At 41.4% G+C, this 15,656-nt stretch overlaps 1 protein-coding gene across 6 annotated transcripts in view; it reads left to right on the plus strand.

Moving 5' to 3' along the window:
- Positions 1-813: 813 nt before the first annotated feature.
- LOC109378066 (nuclear autoantigen Sp-100-like) overlaps positions 814-15,656 on the plus strand; it is a 19,296-nt gene continuing 4,453 nt past the window's right edge. Inside the window, exons 1-6 of one of the 6 annotated variants that reach the window (XM_019634529.1) lie at positions 814-934; positions 7,965-8,127; positions 9,222-9,390; positions 11,490-11,606; positions 12,850-12,918; positions 15,316-15,441. In XM_019634529.1, the coding sequence (XP_019490074.1) occupies positions 903-934; positions 7,965-8,127; positions 9,222-9,390; positions 11,490-11,606; positions 12,850-12,918; positions 15,316-15,441 (676 nt within the window). In that variant the 5' untranslated portion in view covers positions 814-902. Of the gene's footprint in view, positions 935-7,964; positions 8,128-9,221; positions 9,391-11,489; positions 11,607-12,849; positions 12,919-15,315; positions 15,613-15,656 lie in introns of those variants that run through there. The other 5 variants (XM_019634528.1, XM_019634530.1, XM_019634532.1 and 2 more) reach the window with 5 other exon arrangements.

The raw sequence follows: 15,656 nt of genomic DNA on the forward strand, positions 1-15,656 counted from the left end.
CCTGGTCAGCCTGCTGCTCAGGGACAGGCGAGAGAGAGAGTAGACACCAGAAAAGACAGGGGTAGACTCTGCCAGGCTTTGTCTGGGCAACATGTCCCATGGAGGCCAGGAGCAGAGGACAGCCTTGCCCAACAGAATCTCAGCTTTCTAGTTCTACTACCTCTAGTCAGGGAGGAAAACGTGTGTGTGTGTGTGTGTGTGTGTGTGTGTATGTGTGTGTGTGTGTGTGTGTGTGTTGGGGTGGGGGTGTCGTGGGGACAGATCCAGCACCTGGTACATGCTGACACCCTGTGCACCTGTGAAGGTGTCCTCATCAGTGTCCTGATATCTCTTCCAACCAGAATGATATTTGCTCCTTTTGGGGAAAGAAAGAACAGAAGTGGAGAGAGGGTAAAACCTCCCCCTGCATTTTAAATGGAATCAGGGAAGAACATTACTCACAGCCAGAGGAAGTCGAATTCAGAGGAAAAAATGTGGAAACCATGGCTCTAGAGTACGTGTGCTCCTCCAGCCCTGTGTTGAAACACAGGCAGCAAACTCTGTAAACTCAGCGCCTCTTAGAAGGTGGGGGCAGCTGAGGACAGCAGGATTCACACAGATGACATCAGTGTCTTTGCAGAAAGAAATGGACTCCTGGGAGCTGGCCGTGCTCCTCCTCTGGGGTCCTCCTCCCCTGGCCTCCAGAGTCTGACTGCCATATTGGCTCAGAACCACCGGGGAGGAGGGGGACAGCATCTGACAGCACACAGAAAGTTACTTTCAGTTCTCTTTTCCCCACGTGGCTGGAGCCCTCTCTGGGGTAGTGTGTTCACAGACTTCCTGTTCAGAGCTGGGCAACCGCACTGGACCCAGGCGGGAAAACACTCAAGGGATGAAACCTCGGCAGGGCCCAGGGCAGGAAGATGGCCAGTGGGAACAGGGGCCTCAGCACCAGGTCAGTCTCTCTCTTTTCCTTTGATTTTCTCTCTGACCATGTTTCTGTTTTAGGGTCTGTTATTAGACACTCATCTAAACCTTAATTTTGGACCTGCTTTACAAGAACAATCACATGCAGTGTAATGAAATTTAGAAAAATGTAATGAGAAAATTGGGTTTTTAAACTGGAGCAGGACAGCTGCTGGTGTAAGAGCAGCTTGGCACATTGTGCTTTATAACCACTGCTGTAAATGGGGTTGTTTTCTTAATTTCTCTTCCTTTCTTTCTTTCTTTCCTTCCTTCCTTCCTTCCTTCCTTCCTTCCTTCCTTCCTTCCTTCCTTCCTTCCTTCTTTCTTTCTTTCTTTTTTTTTAAAAGATTTTATTGGGGAATTAGGGGAGGGGAGCAGCCAAGTTGTTGTCCTTAAATCTTAGCTGTGGAGGATGCAGCTAGCTCAGCTCCAAGACAGTTGTCCTTCGGCAGCTCACAGCCACTCAGCTCAAGGTGCCATGTTCAATCTTAGTTGTGGGTGGGAATAGCCCACCATCCCATGTGGGAGTCAAACTGGAAACCTTGTTGCTAAGAACACACGCTCTAACCATTGAGCCATCTGTCGGCAGCTCGCAGCCGCTCAGCTCAATCTTAGTTGATTGATCTGTGTTCAATCACTTAGTTGATTAGTGCCATGTTCAATTTTAGTTGCAGGTGGATGTAGCTCACCATCACATGCGGGAGTTGAACAGGCAACCTTGTTGTTAGGAGCACATGCTCTCACCAGCTAAGCCATCCTGCCACCTGTTTGCAGCTCAGTGGCAGCTCAGCTCAGGCTCAGCTCACGGCCCATGTGGGAATCAAACCAGTGACCTTGTTGCTCAGAGCTCATGCTCTTAACCAACTGAGCCACTTGGCTGGCCCAATTTCTCTTTCTGATAGTTATTGGTGTATAAACATGCAACCAATTTTTGAATATTAATTTAGTATCCTGCTACTTTACTAAATTCATTTATCAGTTCTAATAGTTTTTTGATGGAATATTTTGCGTTCTTTATATATAGTATCATGTCATCTGAAAATAATGACAGTTTTATTTTCTCTTTTCCCATTTGGATGCCTTTTATTTATTTTTCTTCTCTGATTGCTGTGGCTAGAACTTCCGATACCATGTTAAATAAAAGTGGTATTGGAAGTGGGTGTCCATGCCTTGTTACTAATCTAAAGGGGAATGGTTTTAGCTTTTTCCCATTGAGTATGATATTATTTGTGGATTTGTCATATATGGCCATTATTATGTTGAGATATGTTCCCTGTATTCCCATTTTGCTGAGAGTTTTTATCATAAACGGATGCTGTATTTTGTCAAATGCTTTTTCTGCATCTATTGATATGACCATGTGATTTTCATTTTTCGTTTTGTTTATGTGGTGTATCAGGTTAATTGATTTGTGGATATTGAACCAACCCTGCGTACTGGGGATGAAACCCACTTGAACATGGTGTATGATTTTTTTAATGTATTGCTGCTGAATTCTGTTTGCTAATATTTTGTTGAGGATTTCTGCATCTATGTTCATTAAGGATATTGGCCTATAGTTTTTTTGGTTTGTTTTACCTTTTTTTTGTTATGTCTTTGTTTGTTTTTGAAATCGGGGTAATGGTAGCCTCATAAAATGAGCTTGGGAGCCTTCCCTCCTCCTGGATTTTTTGGAATAGTTTGAGGAGAATAAGCATTAATTCCTACTTGAATGTTTGGTAAAATTCACCTGTGAAGCCATGTGGCCCAGGACTTCTGTTTGTTGGGAGCTTATTACTGATTCAATTTCATGGGTAGTAATCATCTGTTCAGATTTTTCGTTGTTTCTGGATTCATCCTTGGAAGATGCTTCTAGAAATTTACACATTTCTTCCAGATTGTCCAATTTATTGGTGTATATTTGCTCATAGTATTTTCTTAATATTTTTGTTTTTAATTTTTTATTTGTGTGGTGTTAGTTGTCACTTCTCCTCTTTCATTTCTGATTTTATTTATTTGGGTCCTCTCTTTTTTTCTTGATGAGTCAATTTTGTTTATCTTTTCAAAAAACTAGCTCTTGAGGTTTTGTTGATCTTGTGTATTGTTTTTTAAAGTCTCTATTTTGTTTATTTCTGCTCTGATCTTTATTATTTTCTTCCTCGTATTCACTTTGGGCTCTGTTTGCTTTTCTTTTGCCAGTCCCCTTAGGTGTAAAAACAGACTGTTGATTTGACATTTTTCTTGTTTCTTTAGGTAGGCCTGCATTGCTATGAATTTCCCTCTTAGGATTACTTTTGCTGTGTCCCATAGATTTTGGATCATTGGGTTTTCATTTTCAATTGTCTCAAAGTATCTTTTGATTTCTTCCTTGATTTAATTGTTGACCCATTCATTATTTAGTAGCATGCCACTTAGTCTCCATGTATTTGTGTGCTTTCGGGATTTCTTCTTCTAATTGATTTCTAGTTTCATAGCACTGTGGTCAGAAAAGATGCTTAATATGATTTCAATCTTTTTAAATTTATTGAGACTTGTTTTATGGCCTAACATTTGGTCTATCTTGGAAAATGTTCCACGTGCACTTGAAAAGAATGTATATTCTGCTGCTTTAGGGTAAAATGCTCTAAAAATATCAATTAAATCCATGTGGTCTAATGTGTCATTTAAGGCTGCTGTTTCTGTATTAATTTTCTGTCCAGAGGATCTGTCCATTGGTGTCAGTGGGGTGTTAATGTCCCCTACTATGATTGTGGTACTGTTGACCTCTGCCTTTATGTCTGTCAATATTTGTTTTATATATTTAGGTGCTCCTATGTTGGATGCATAGGTATTTGCTATGGTTATGCCTTTTTGTTGGATTGATCCCTTTATTATAATGTAATGTCCTTCTTTGTCTCTTATTATAGTCTTCATTTTAAAGTCTATTTTGTATGATACAAATATTGCTACTCCAGCTTTTTCTCATTTCCATTTGCATGAAATATCTTTTTCCATCTCTTTATTTCAATCTGTGTGTGTGTTTCAATCTGAGGTGGGTCTCTTATAGACAACGTATGCATGAGTCTTTTTCTTATCCACTCTGCTACCCTATGTCTTTGGTTGGAGCATTTAATCCATTTACATTTAAAGTGATTATTGATAGGTACATAGTTATTGCCATTTTATTGTTCATATTTTTTATCTCTGTTTTTTTGTTTTCTCCTTTCTTCTGCTTAAATAAGTACTTTTAACAATTCTTGTAATACTGGTTTGATAGTAATGAATTCCTTTAGTTTTTTCTTGTCTGGGAAGCTCTTTATTTTTCCTTCGATGTTAAATGATAGCCTTGCTAGGTAAAGTAGTCTTGGTTGTACACCCTTGTTTGCCATCACTTTGAATATTTTCTGCCATTTCCTTCTGGACTGCAAAGTTTCTGTTAAGAAATTAGCTGATAGAGTTATGAGAGCTCCCTTGTAGGTAACTAACTGTTTTTCTCTTGCTGCTTTTAGGATTCTCTCTTTGTCTTTAACCTTTGCCATTTTAATTATGATGTGTCTTGGTGTAGGCCTGTTTGGATTCATTTTGTTTAGGACTCTTCATTTCCTGGGCTCATATGTTTATTTCCTCCACCAGATTAGGGAAGTTTTCCATCAGTTTTTCTTCAAATGCGTTCTCGATCCCTTGCTTCCTTTTTTCTCCTTCTTATTATCCTATGATGAGAATTTGGTAAGCTTGATGTTGTCTCAGAGGCCCCTGAAACTATCCTCATTTTTTGTATTCTTTTCTTTTCTTTTCTGATTGTGTTTTCTGCTACCTTATCTTCTAAATTGCTGATTCAATCCTCTACTTCGTCTAACCTACTGTTGATTCCATCTAATGTATTCTTTATTTCAGTTATTATATTCTTTATTTCTTAATGGCTCTTTTTTATGTTTTCTAGCTCTTTTTTTATATTTTCTACCTCTTTGTTTAAGTTCTCCCTGAGATCATTGAGCACCCTTAAAACCAGTGTTTTGAACTCTGCATCTGGTAGATTGCTTGTCTCCATTTTGTTTAGTTCTTTTACTGGAATTTTGTTTTGTTCTTTCACTTGGGACATGTTTCTTTGTCTCCCCATTTTGGCTGCCTCCCTGTGTTTGTGTCTATGTATAAGGCAGAGCTATTATGCCTCCCAGTCTTAGTAGAGTGGCTTTATATAGTAGGTGTCCTGTGGGACCCAGTGGTGCAGTCTCCCTGGTCGTTAGAGCTGGGTACTCCAGGTGTGCCCTTTGTGTGGGTTTTGTGTGACCTACTGTTGTAGTTGAGCTTTGGTTGCTGTTTGCACATCAATAGGCAAGATTAATCCTCAGGCTGATTAATTGGGAGGACTGGCCTTGACTGCAGTGGAGGAGCTCTGGTTCATGGGATGAGCCTACAGAGCAGGGTTCTCTTTAGCATGGCTCTGGTGTCTTCTCAGTCTGCTCTTTGGGTGTGTCATTTTTGGAGGTGGCCAGGTGATGTTCCGACTTGGTCTGAAGCTGGTTACCAGGTGTGCCAGCCCTGGAGCCTCCTGGGAGGGAACCAGCTGCAGGTCAAGTTAGCTGCAGCCTTTGCCCTTCCCGGCGCCATCTGGTATAAGCCACATAGCAATCTTCAGAGGGCCGCTGCCCACACTGGGCTTGGAGGTGCCTCAAGAGGCCAATCTGTGAACCAAGGCTGGATGTCGCTAGTGCCAGGCTTAGGACTGTTCTTTCAGAGGTACGGGACATGCCAAAGTCAGATGCTGCTTCTTTGGGTTTTGTGAACCTTTGAGAGATTTTATGAAAGTACATAACATGAACTTAGAGAGGTTGCAGTGTCAAGACACTGGAAGTAGCTTGGGTGTGCCCAAAAGTTGTGTAGGGCAGGGTCTCAGGGAATCACTAGGGTGGGGCAGACAAAAGGCAATAGCAAGGTTGATGGAGACTCAGATGTGGCATCTGCCTTTGTCTACATGCAGGGAGGTGGGGGGCCTCAACAAAGAAACGACGGTTTCTGCCAGCTCTTCCATCTGGGGGGAAGCTACCATTCCATCCCTTATCTTGAAGCTAGACAATTCAGTTCCTCCCTATAAGCCCCTGGCACCATTTAAGCTGCTGCCAAGCACTGAAGCTCAGAGCAAGTGAGTCTATCAGCGAAAAGTACATGCACAGGCTCTTTGTTTGTTTGTTTGTTTTTGTTTGTTTTTAGCTGAGCCATCCTGCTACCTGTTGTCAGCTCAGCGGCTGCTCAGCTCGGGCTGGACTCGAACCGCTGTTGCTCAGAGCTCAAACTCTTGAGCGAGCTCTTAACCAACTGAGCCACTCGGCCGGCCCTGCACAGGCTCTTTAAGAGGAGCACCTAGGACTGCAGCTGCCCTCCAGCTCACTCAGCCACAATCTCCACTGGTTTTCACAGGCAGAAGTTATGGGGACTTTTCTCCCCAGCACTGGAACCCTGACCTGGGGAGTCTGGTGTGGGGTTGGGACCCCTCGCTCCTCTGAGGAGGACCTCCACAACCGAGATATCCCTCTCAACTATTAACGGTCACATCACATGCGGGTGTGGAACCAACCCATTCTGAATCTTCACCTCTCTTACTAGTCTGTAGGTGGCTTCTTGTGTATGTCCATAGTTGTAGGACTTCAGTTCAGCTAGACTTCAGGCGATTCTCAATGATGGCTGTTCTGTAGTTTAATTGTAATTGGTATGGTCCCGAGAGGAGATGAGCACATTGTTTACCTACTCTGTCATCTTCAGTTACCAGTTTTTTAATTCTTTCTGAAAGCTTTTAAAATCTTCTCTTTGTTTTGTAGATGTCATTTCAAAATGATGTGCCTTGCTTTGATTCATTTAAAATTCATTTTTATAAGTACTTAATTGTGCACTTTCAAAAAATTCATGTCCTTCTACTTTGTGGTATCACCTTAAATAATTCTCTTGGTATGTTCTTCCTATGCTTTTCCCTTGCACAGATTTCTTGCAACCAATTTGGTGGCTATTATACCACTTATATTCCTTACCCTCTTATATTTTCTCTCTCAAATTTACTTTTTGTTTTCCAATTTGACAGGTTTACTTAATTTTCTGGGAAATTTCCTCAACTTCATTTTACAAACATTTTAATCAATTTCCAAAAGTTAATTTAAAAAATACCTAACCACTATCTCCTTCTCTTTTAGTTACCTTTTATTTTTTCATCCTGGTACAATATGCATTCTCAAATCTCTCTAAGAATATTAGTGCATGTTGAGTACTGGAAATTCTCTGGTAGAACAAAAGAAAGCTTACACATCTTTATAACTTTTAGGAATACAAAATGTTGATCGAAATATTATTATTAGAGCAATGAAATGACCAACTAAGAACTAGAATTACAGACTCAAGTTTACAATTACTTTCAAAGGAAACAGCACCCATTTCTGAAATTCAGGTGCTAAAAAGATTATATACAACAATACCACATACATTTATAGTAACACAAAGCAGGAGTCCCAGGAGAAATAATTGGTATTCTTGTGAAACTCTCAGCTTATACCTTATTACACTGTTATTAAACCACATCTTATCATTTATGAAGTAGTTTTATAATATAAGATGGTATCTCCCTTAACAGCTTTATGTCAGAGAGGAGGCATCTCATTTTTATCTTTTTGAGTTTTATTTTCTCTAAGTTGTTAATTTAAGTATTTTCAAGGTTAGATTTTTTTCACTCCATCGTTTTTCATTCCTCTGTTTACTTTTTTGATTTTGTATGAATTTAACATTTTTTTATTTAAAAAAGTATTCCAACTATGGTAAGATACCTTTATAATGGCTTTGACAAGGACAGACTGGAATGCACTTTTCAGTCCTGTGTTTAAGCCTTTCTGATCCTCCATGCTTTCTTTAATTACATCTCCTTGGTTTATTGCTTCAATTTCATTTATTCTAGTCTACTCAGGACCACTTATTTTATATATGCTGGTTCTTCACAGCCTATCCTTTATCTGTAGAGCCTTACAGCCTCCACAAGTGTCTCAGAATCTTGATGACCATTTTCACATAATATCCTTCCTCCCTAGGATGTCCACAGAAGACCAGGATGCAGACGACAGGTTTATCTGTGAGACTATATTCAATCACTTCAAAAAATGTAAGACTGAGATTTCAGGTGCAATAAGAAAGACATTTCCTTTCCTTGATATTCTTCGTGACTATGAACTCATCACCAACAAAATGTATGAAGTAAGTGAAGTTTATTATGTCATAATCTGGTAAAAGGGCCCCAAACAAAGTTTGATATACTAGAATTAAGTGTCAGGGCACAACTAGCTGACTGAAGAGCTTCCTGTGATTGGGGACCTTTTAAAGTATTGCTGTAAGTGTTCCTCTAAGGTAAAAGGGAAGAGCAGAAGCAGGCATCATTGGAGACAGTCCTGCTCCTAATTGAAGCAATGGTGTTCCACACTGCCCACTGGAGTTGGGGTGAATCGCATTGGAGATAGGCTGGATGTGACATGGGTGTGCTCCATAGGCATATAATGCCTCGTAGGAATGCACACAATATAACATAAACTAGGAATTAAAGTAGTTTTAATGAATGGATGAATAAATGTAATGAATTGATTTAATGAAATAATAATTGACACAACATTTCATTTCAACAAACAATTTAAACACTTAGATCTGAGAACATAAAACCCACAGAGAATTAACATCTTCTTAGGACAAATTTGTAAGTTGATGTTTGTCATTCTTCCTCCAACAGTTTTCAGTTTCCTTTTCTTTTTCTTTTCTTTGGATATTTCTGGTGTCTTGGAATTTAGATTAATTTTAGCAAAAGACATAAATGGAGATACAGAGATGTCAGTCTGTTTTTGCCCTTTGAATGTGCTTTCTCTATGGCCAAGTTCACAAAAAGGAAGAATTGTCACCTGGTTTCCTTGATCTCTTCCAAGCCAAATCAATCTTGGGGAAGGGACAAGGTTGTCTAGTCAATAGAACAGCTGCTCATCACTTGCTAAGTTTATTCATAAAATATTTGGCTAGGCTTTTTGAGGGCCACACATCATTTAACTTTGAACCCACCTTTATTCTTCAAAATTGCTCCTTCTTCCATCTAATTGTAAACAAGGGTGAAGAGATCACCACAAACTGTTTTTTCAGGAGGGAAATTTACTTATTTCACTTAGTAGCCATACAAATACAAAGAAATTCTAAACATTAAATGAGAAGTTACCAATGTAGGAAAAATGTAATACATTAAGAGATCACTTCCTAGGGCTCTTGTGTAACTTGAAAGTCTATGTTTACATTTTCTCCATTCAATGTTTTTTAAGGATTGTCAAGAGTCTTGCAGAAACCTGGTCCCTGTACAGAGAGTGGTTTACAATGTTCTCTGTGAACTGGAGAAGACATTTGACCTGTCACTCCTGGGAGTATTGTTCAGCAAGGTCAACATGCAGGAATACCCTGACTTAAGTCCCATTTATAAAAGCTTCGAAAATGGTAATTAAGTTTATTCCCTACCTTTTGATATATCCAGGGCCAATTTTTTCAACAAGTACATATTGAGATTCTACAATCTGCCTCACATGGGGCTATGCAGTTAAGAAAACAGACATATCATGAGCCTTCTTGAAGCTTGTGGTATAAGGACTATTGGCACAACACCCACCTGGAGGTCTGCTTAATTAGGCATTTAGGCTCACAGAACAACCAGACCCACAGTGGCATCAGATTTACTTAGAAGGACAAATGACAGGAAACACCGCATCCCAGTAAGGCAGCATCAGTTGCTCTTCCTGTGTATGGCCCCTTGCTGCTATTCACACAGCAGTCCACCAAGTTGACTACCATCTTCCTTGAGTGACAACTTGGCTGTGGGTGCAGAATCCACCCTGGCTTAGCAGCAACATACCCATGGGAGTCAATGTCTCATGTAACAACTCTGTAGTTATAACTTCCAGGAGCCCCACGAGGGACAGCCACGTTACAAGAGTCACCACACTGAAGGAAGACCAAAAATGGCTGATAGTTCACATACAGTCCCTCGCAGGCCACACTCATGTTATCTACCTACAATCACAGGTTACTTTTCACCCTAAACCCTTTGTTGGCCTAGAAACACAAAAGAGAGGCCACCTTTATCAGGTGTCCAGAGTAATAAGCAAGAAAGTTAATCCCTGGTCCAATTTGCCCTTAAAGAAGGAGAAATGGTTGTATTAGCCCTTTCCCCACAAGCGGTGAAACAAACATTAATCAAATAATCAGAAAAATCAATTGTTCTATATGAGACTGTTCTTGATACTGTACAAAATTACAGGTTTGATTCACCAGTTTTTCCTGAGACTCATGATTTTATACTTTTTAATTGGTACTCAGTAAAGAAGATGTTCCTCCAATAATAATTTTTGTTTGAACTTGCTTAGAATACTTTTTATTCCAACACAGTTTTGTATCAACTAAGATCTCCAAGTAAAGAAGGAGAATTCTTGAGAAAAATGATTATATGAACTGAGGAGGACAGATGCTAAGGAAAAAGGCATAATGTGTGAAAGGGTCCAGTATGTCTGAAAAACAAAGACAATTAGATTTTTCTCAATCAGAAACTGAGAAGCAGATTGTGGGAGTGATTTAAAAGGGATACATTTGAAGTAGATTTTGGAAGGCCTGGCATCTAAAGCTAAGGAATTTCAAGTTTATTTACTGGGCATTAAAGAGATCCTACAGTTTTATAGGTTTATAAGTACAGGTTTATTGCCCCCAGGAGGTACCCTTGTAATCAGCCCTGGGCCCACCACATTCCTAGCTTCCTCCTCCCCGAACTAACCCCCTAGTACCAACCCTTGGGCTTGTTGGATTATTTCCTTACTCCTTACAATTGCTGGGCCACCTACATGCAGGGGTCCTGGGCTAGTGCCCTGGCCTGTCTTCTCTGGCAGCTTCCTGGGTCCCTGGTCCAGGCATCTCTGGGAGGTCCCCCCAGCACTACAATGTATGTTCCTGCTTTTAGCTTCAGGGAGTGTCCTTCCTTAATTCCTGGAATCCTCCCCCCCCCCCCCCCCCCCCGAAGTCTGTCTAGTTCCTCTGGTTTGACCTCTGGCATCCCTTTAGGAAACGCTCATCCTCCCTGACCCAATTCAGTCAACCCTCCTCTTGTCCAGCCCCATTGTTAAAGCTGTTGGGCTTCCTCTTTTATACACGTGGAGCTCACTAGGACCCTAGTCCTTTTACCAAGGAAACCCCTCTGTTTCTTCCTTAGAGTTTGAACAGGACAGAAAACACATTTCAATTCCAGTATTTATTTTGATATGTGATTTCCCGGCCATCTGAATTTTTTACATGAATAACTGGCTCACAGTATTTCCACGATTCCTTTATCCCGACATTTGAGTGGCCTCCCTCTGTGTGGGAGATCGAAAGACTCCCTTGTTGGGAATTCTCTTTTCTGTCCCAGGACTGAAGGGGGATATCTACCATGAGGACTGGGACCTACTGAGCTCTGAGTGACCTGAGGGCTGGGAATTCCTAAATGAGTACATTTGAGATGTTTTCCCTTGTCTCTGATGGAGATTTCTAATTGCCTTCGCTCTCGCTCTTTTCAGTTTTCCTAGAGAGAATTGGTTACCAAGCAAGTAATGGAGAACAAATTGGGGAGAGGTCTAATATCCCACTAGGCCTTCAACACGGTAATTGTCACCAGACAAATACTGAATCTTCTGGTAAGAGGAAAACAGAAAGGGAGGTGGGGTCCTGAGTCCTGAGTGGAGACTGGGGACCAGGGATGAAACACTGAGGAGCATGGAGAAGGCCAGGAGGGGTGTTTGTATGAACGGGTGACCAGAGGCTGATCCTGGAGGAGGGGCTTTGACAAGAGACCATTGGCCAAATAATCAAGTCAAAGGAACAGGAACCCAGTGTGTCAGTCAGGGAGCCAGATTTAAAGAGAATGATGACCTGGAAGTAATTGTGATTTACAAGGGCCCTTAGGAGAAGATCAGTACGAAACTGTGAAGGGCTAAGAACTATGGGCCCAAGGTCAATATCAAAGTGGAGACCCTTGATGATCACAGATGAAGGGACTGATTTAAATGTGGGAGATGATGTTCAAGAGCAGGAATATTTAAAGAGAAAGGCAGTTATTTAGAGAAAGAAGACAGGGAGTGGTAGAGCTGTAGAGACGAGGATGTGGGTATTTTGAGAAAAGGAAGGAGGGGAAATGAAAGACAAGGAAAAGAGGTAAAGAAACCCAACACCATAATGAGACTAACCATATTATTAAGCACTTGCTTATTGAATATTTACTCTGGCAGTTGTGGTTTAGTGCTCAAACGGCCATTAGGGGTTAGTATTGTGCCCATTTTGCAGACAAGGAAACTGAAATCAGAGAGACCAGGTGTGTGGGTCAAATGAGCAGGAATGGACCTTAACCCTGGATACACCCAGATAATCTCATGGAAAAGACAGAAACATGAGACCAAATTAGGGAAACATTTGCAGAGAGAGATACAGAAAGGAGAACTCCAGGAGCTGGAGGAAGTGGAGGAGAATCAGACACTGAACCTCAGGCAAAGGCCAGCAAGAGAGAGTGAACAGAATGCAGAGGGAGGGTGTGGTGTGAGGGGCGGGGGGCGAGGCACCAGGACTCTGTAGGAAGTAAGGTACGGCCACTGTCAAGGGCAGCTCTGGGGACAAAGGCAGGTTTGCTATGGCCGTGGGCGATAAGAAAAGTCATCACCAGTTAACAAGTGGCTCTTGGAGGACACACAGTGAGGTGGCCTGTCTGAGACCAGGGGTGCAGCTGATGGCAGGAGTCATGTGGGATCCTCTAGGTCTAGACTGACACTGTTTTGGTACAGAAGAGGGTCTTCAATTCCTTTATTATTAAGATTAAAATGAGATTAAAGGAGAATGGCACAGTCCGTACCTCCATTCTGAAATAAACTTTTAATTTCTGTTCCCTAGGACCTGGAGAAAACCTAGGAACTCATGAAAGCCTGACTTCATCAGGAGCAGGCCCCTTATCTTATGTAGGTCTGTTCTTGTTGACTGTTTTGTGATCTTTGCAGTTCTTGTTCCATTCTAGAATGTGCTGTGGAGTTAGCATTGCTTCTTTTCAATAATAATTGCCCCACGTTGTCAGTCTTGTATCTGTAATTTTTCCAACAAAGTCTTTCTACTCTGGGTTGCCTGAGAGGCTTGCTCCTTCCATACTTTTAAACTTGCTGCCAGTTTCTGATGGCTCTGGGTCCCTTTGCTCCTGCACATGGCCTCACAGTTTCTGCCTCTGTCTTGCTTGAATTTGGCCTCAACCTTGGTACTCTGAAGTGACATCCAAGGTGGCCAGCATTGCAGAGAGAGTGGCGGAGGGGAAGAGGTGATGAGCATGTTCCTATGGGTCAATATACCCTCTGCATTCAGTCCCTCTCAGAGGACCATGGACACCATGTGCCTCCTGAGCTGACGCTCTCCCTTCATCCCTGGGGCAGCAGGTCAGGAGCTGCTTGCCAAACTCTAGACTGGCCTCTGAAAAAATATTTTAGTAGTTAAGCAACAGAAAAAAACAATGTTTACAACCTTTGTTCTCCCTTAATCCATTACACACTTAATAATGTTATTAAATTATTTAAAATATTTAAAATTTAAGGTATTAGTTATAATGAGTTAATTTTCTGATCAGTCACAATATCCCTTATAGTTATACAGGCTATATTTCATTTAATCTCAAACACCCTAAAATGATGGTCTATCATCCACATTTTTTAGATAACAAAGAATCAACTTAAAGAGTTGGCTATTTGTGTAAATTCTCCCACTGAGGCTAGGGCCTGAACTGTGCTGTGACGCCGTGTCAGAGCAGGAGGACTGGTGACCAACCGCCTGGCTTCAGATTGTGCCCTGTGACCTTGGAGAAGTGACTGCCATTCTTTGTCCCTCAGTTTCATGATCTATAAAATGGATATGATGATAGTACCTACTTAGCAGGGTGATGGATTTTTAAACAAGTTATGTCATGCAAAGCACTCAGAATCATGCCTGGAACTTCATCAGTGTTCCATGCATTTGTTATTATTGCTACAGTTAATTATCATCCTTATTTGTATCTTTAGTCAGAATCTAAGACTTTAACCATTACAGCAAACTTTAAGATTTTTCTGGAAATACAGTGATAAAAGCAATACCAATCTCAGGACCAGGAAAGTAAATTGAAGGCCACAGGTTCTCCACCCTTATTTCACACTACTCTATAATAAATGTCATGTCTTTATTACATGATATTCTTTGGAAATGAGTGACATGGAAGAGTCTTGGAACTTGATACTAATGGAAAGCCCTCATTATCTAGCTTACAGTAGGATGTGTTATTTAAGAAAGGGTGTTCTAAATAACTAACCTATTTTTATAAAGAAAAACTTTCAGAGTGGTTTTTGAAAGCATTGATTGTTGTTTTGTGTGTGTGTGTGTGTGTGTGTGTGTGTGTGTGCATGTGCATATGTGTGATACATGAGAGGAGGATTATAAGTAGCATTATAACCCAAATGATGCACAACAATCCACCAATAAGTGTGTTCAAGAGTCTGACCCAATAGGAAGAGCTGACTGACAAGCACAAGGGAGGGAAGGGCTGTGTCTCATGCCCACTACCCCAAGAGGAGGCTTCAAGAAACTGAATGTGGCACAAAACATACACTAGGGCCCACATTCTACATTAAAATTTGGGGAATTAATTTTTAAATCATACTTTACATAAATTGTTATGCTTAGAAAAATAGCACTAAATGAAAAAATCCAAATGCGCTGAGAAAATATCTGTCCATTCATACACTATTGAGGATGGTGGGAATGACGGCATGGGTCAGTGGAATCGATAATGAGCAAAGGGGGTTGCCATGGAGGAGGGGGTGTGCTGGTCCTGGGTGATTTACACAGAGATTCATTCCTTATCATTTCCTGCTCTGCTTTGCCTTCTATCTCTGACCACTGGCCCCTGCAGACTTGCTTGCCAGCTCTTTTGCTTGCTGGCATCCTGCTGGCTTCCAAACATGGGAGACACTGCTAGCAAGACAGGAGTACTCAGGGAGAAGCCGAGTATTTCCCTGCCGCTGCCTCACGCAGCAATTCTGGCAGCGGATGCATCTCACCCGTGACACCACCTCCCACCAAGCAGGCCAGCCATGGTCCTGCTTCTGCCTACCTGGTGACCTCAGCACATGAGCTCACCCTTTGTCGCTCTTATAGCTTCCTGTAGACTGTTCTTCAAGTTGCCGCGTTCTTCCTCTTGGGCTCCTCAGTGCTTCTATCAACTGTGTAACCAATCCCCTGGATCAAATTCCCTCTGCTTTAAAGCCTTAGAGAGGTTTGTATTTTCCTGTTGGACCCTGATTGATGCAAGAGTCAAACAAAATATCTCTGAATCAAAACGTGGTTTAGGTACAACCCCACCTGAAAGCGAACACTCAGAGCACCTCAGTGAAACAGAACAGATAAATACAAGAAGAAAAGATACAACCAGTGACAACAATGATGTACTAGAAAGCCAACAAGCAAGTGAACAATGTGCCCAAGAGCCTGAGCCAGCAGGTAAGCCTGAGTGACTGGGTTTGATGAGTGTAGGGACCAAGGGGTACTTGCTGGTCATAGACAATTAAGTGATGCACATCTTCACAGTAATGAAGCAAAAGCAATGAAGAAAAGGAGACATCTATTAACAAAGAAGGGGAAATCTCACAGGCACAGAGCTTGCAGGATTGCAGGCTGATATAGTGATAGCA

Source organism: Hipposideros armiger, unplaced genomic scaffold (genome assembly GCF_001890085.2).
Source record: "Hipposideros armiger isolate ML-2016 unplaced genomic scaffold, ASM189008v1 scaffold_1716, whole genome shotgun sequence".
Taxonomy (NCBI): domain Eukaryota; kingdom Metazoa; phylum Chordata; class Mammalia; order Chiroptera; family Hipposideridae; genus Hipposideros; species Hipposideros armiger.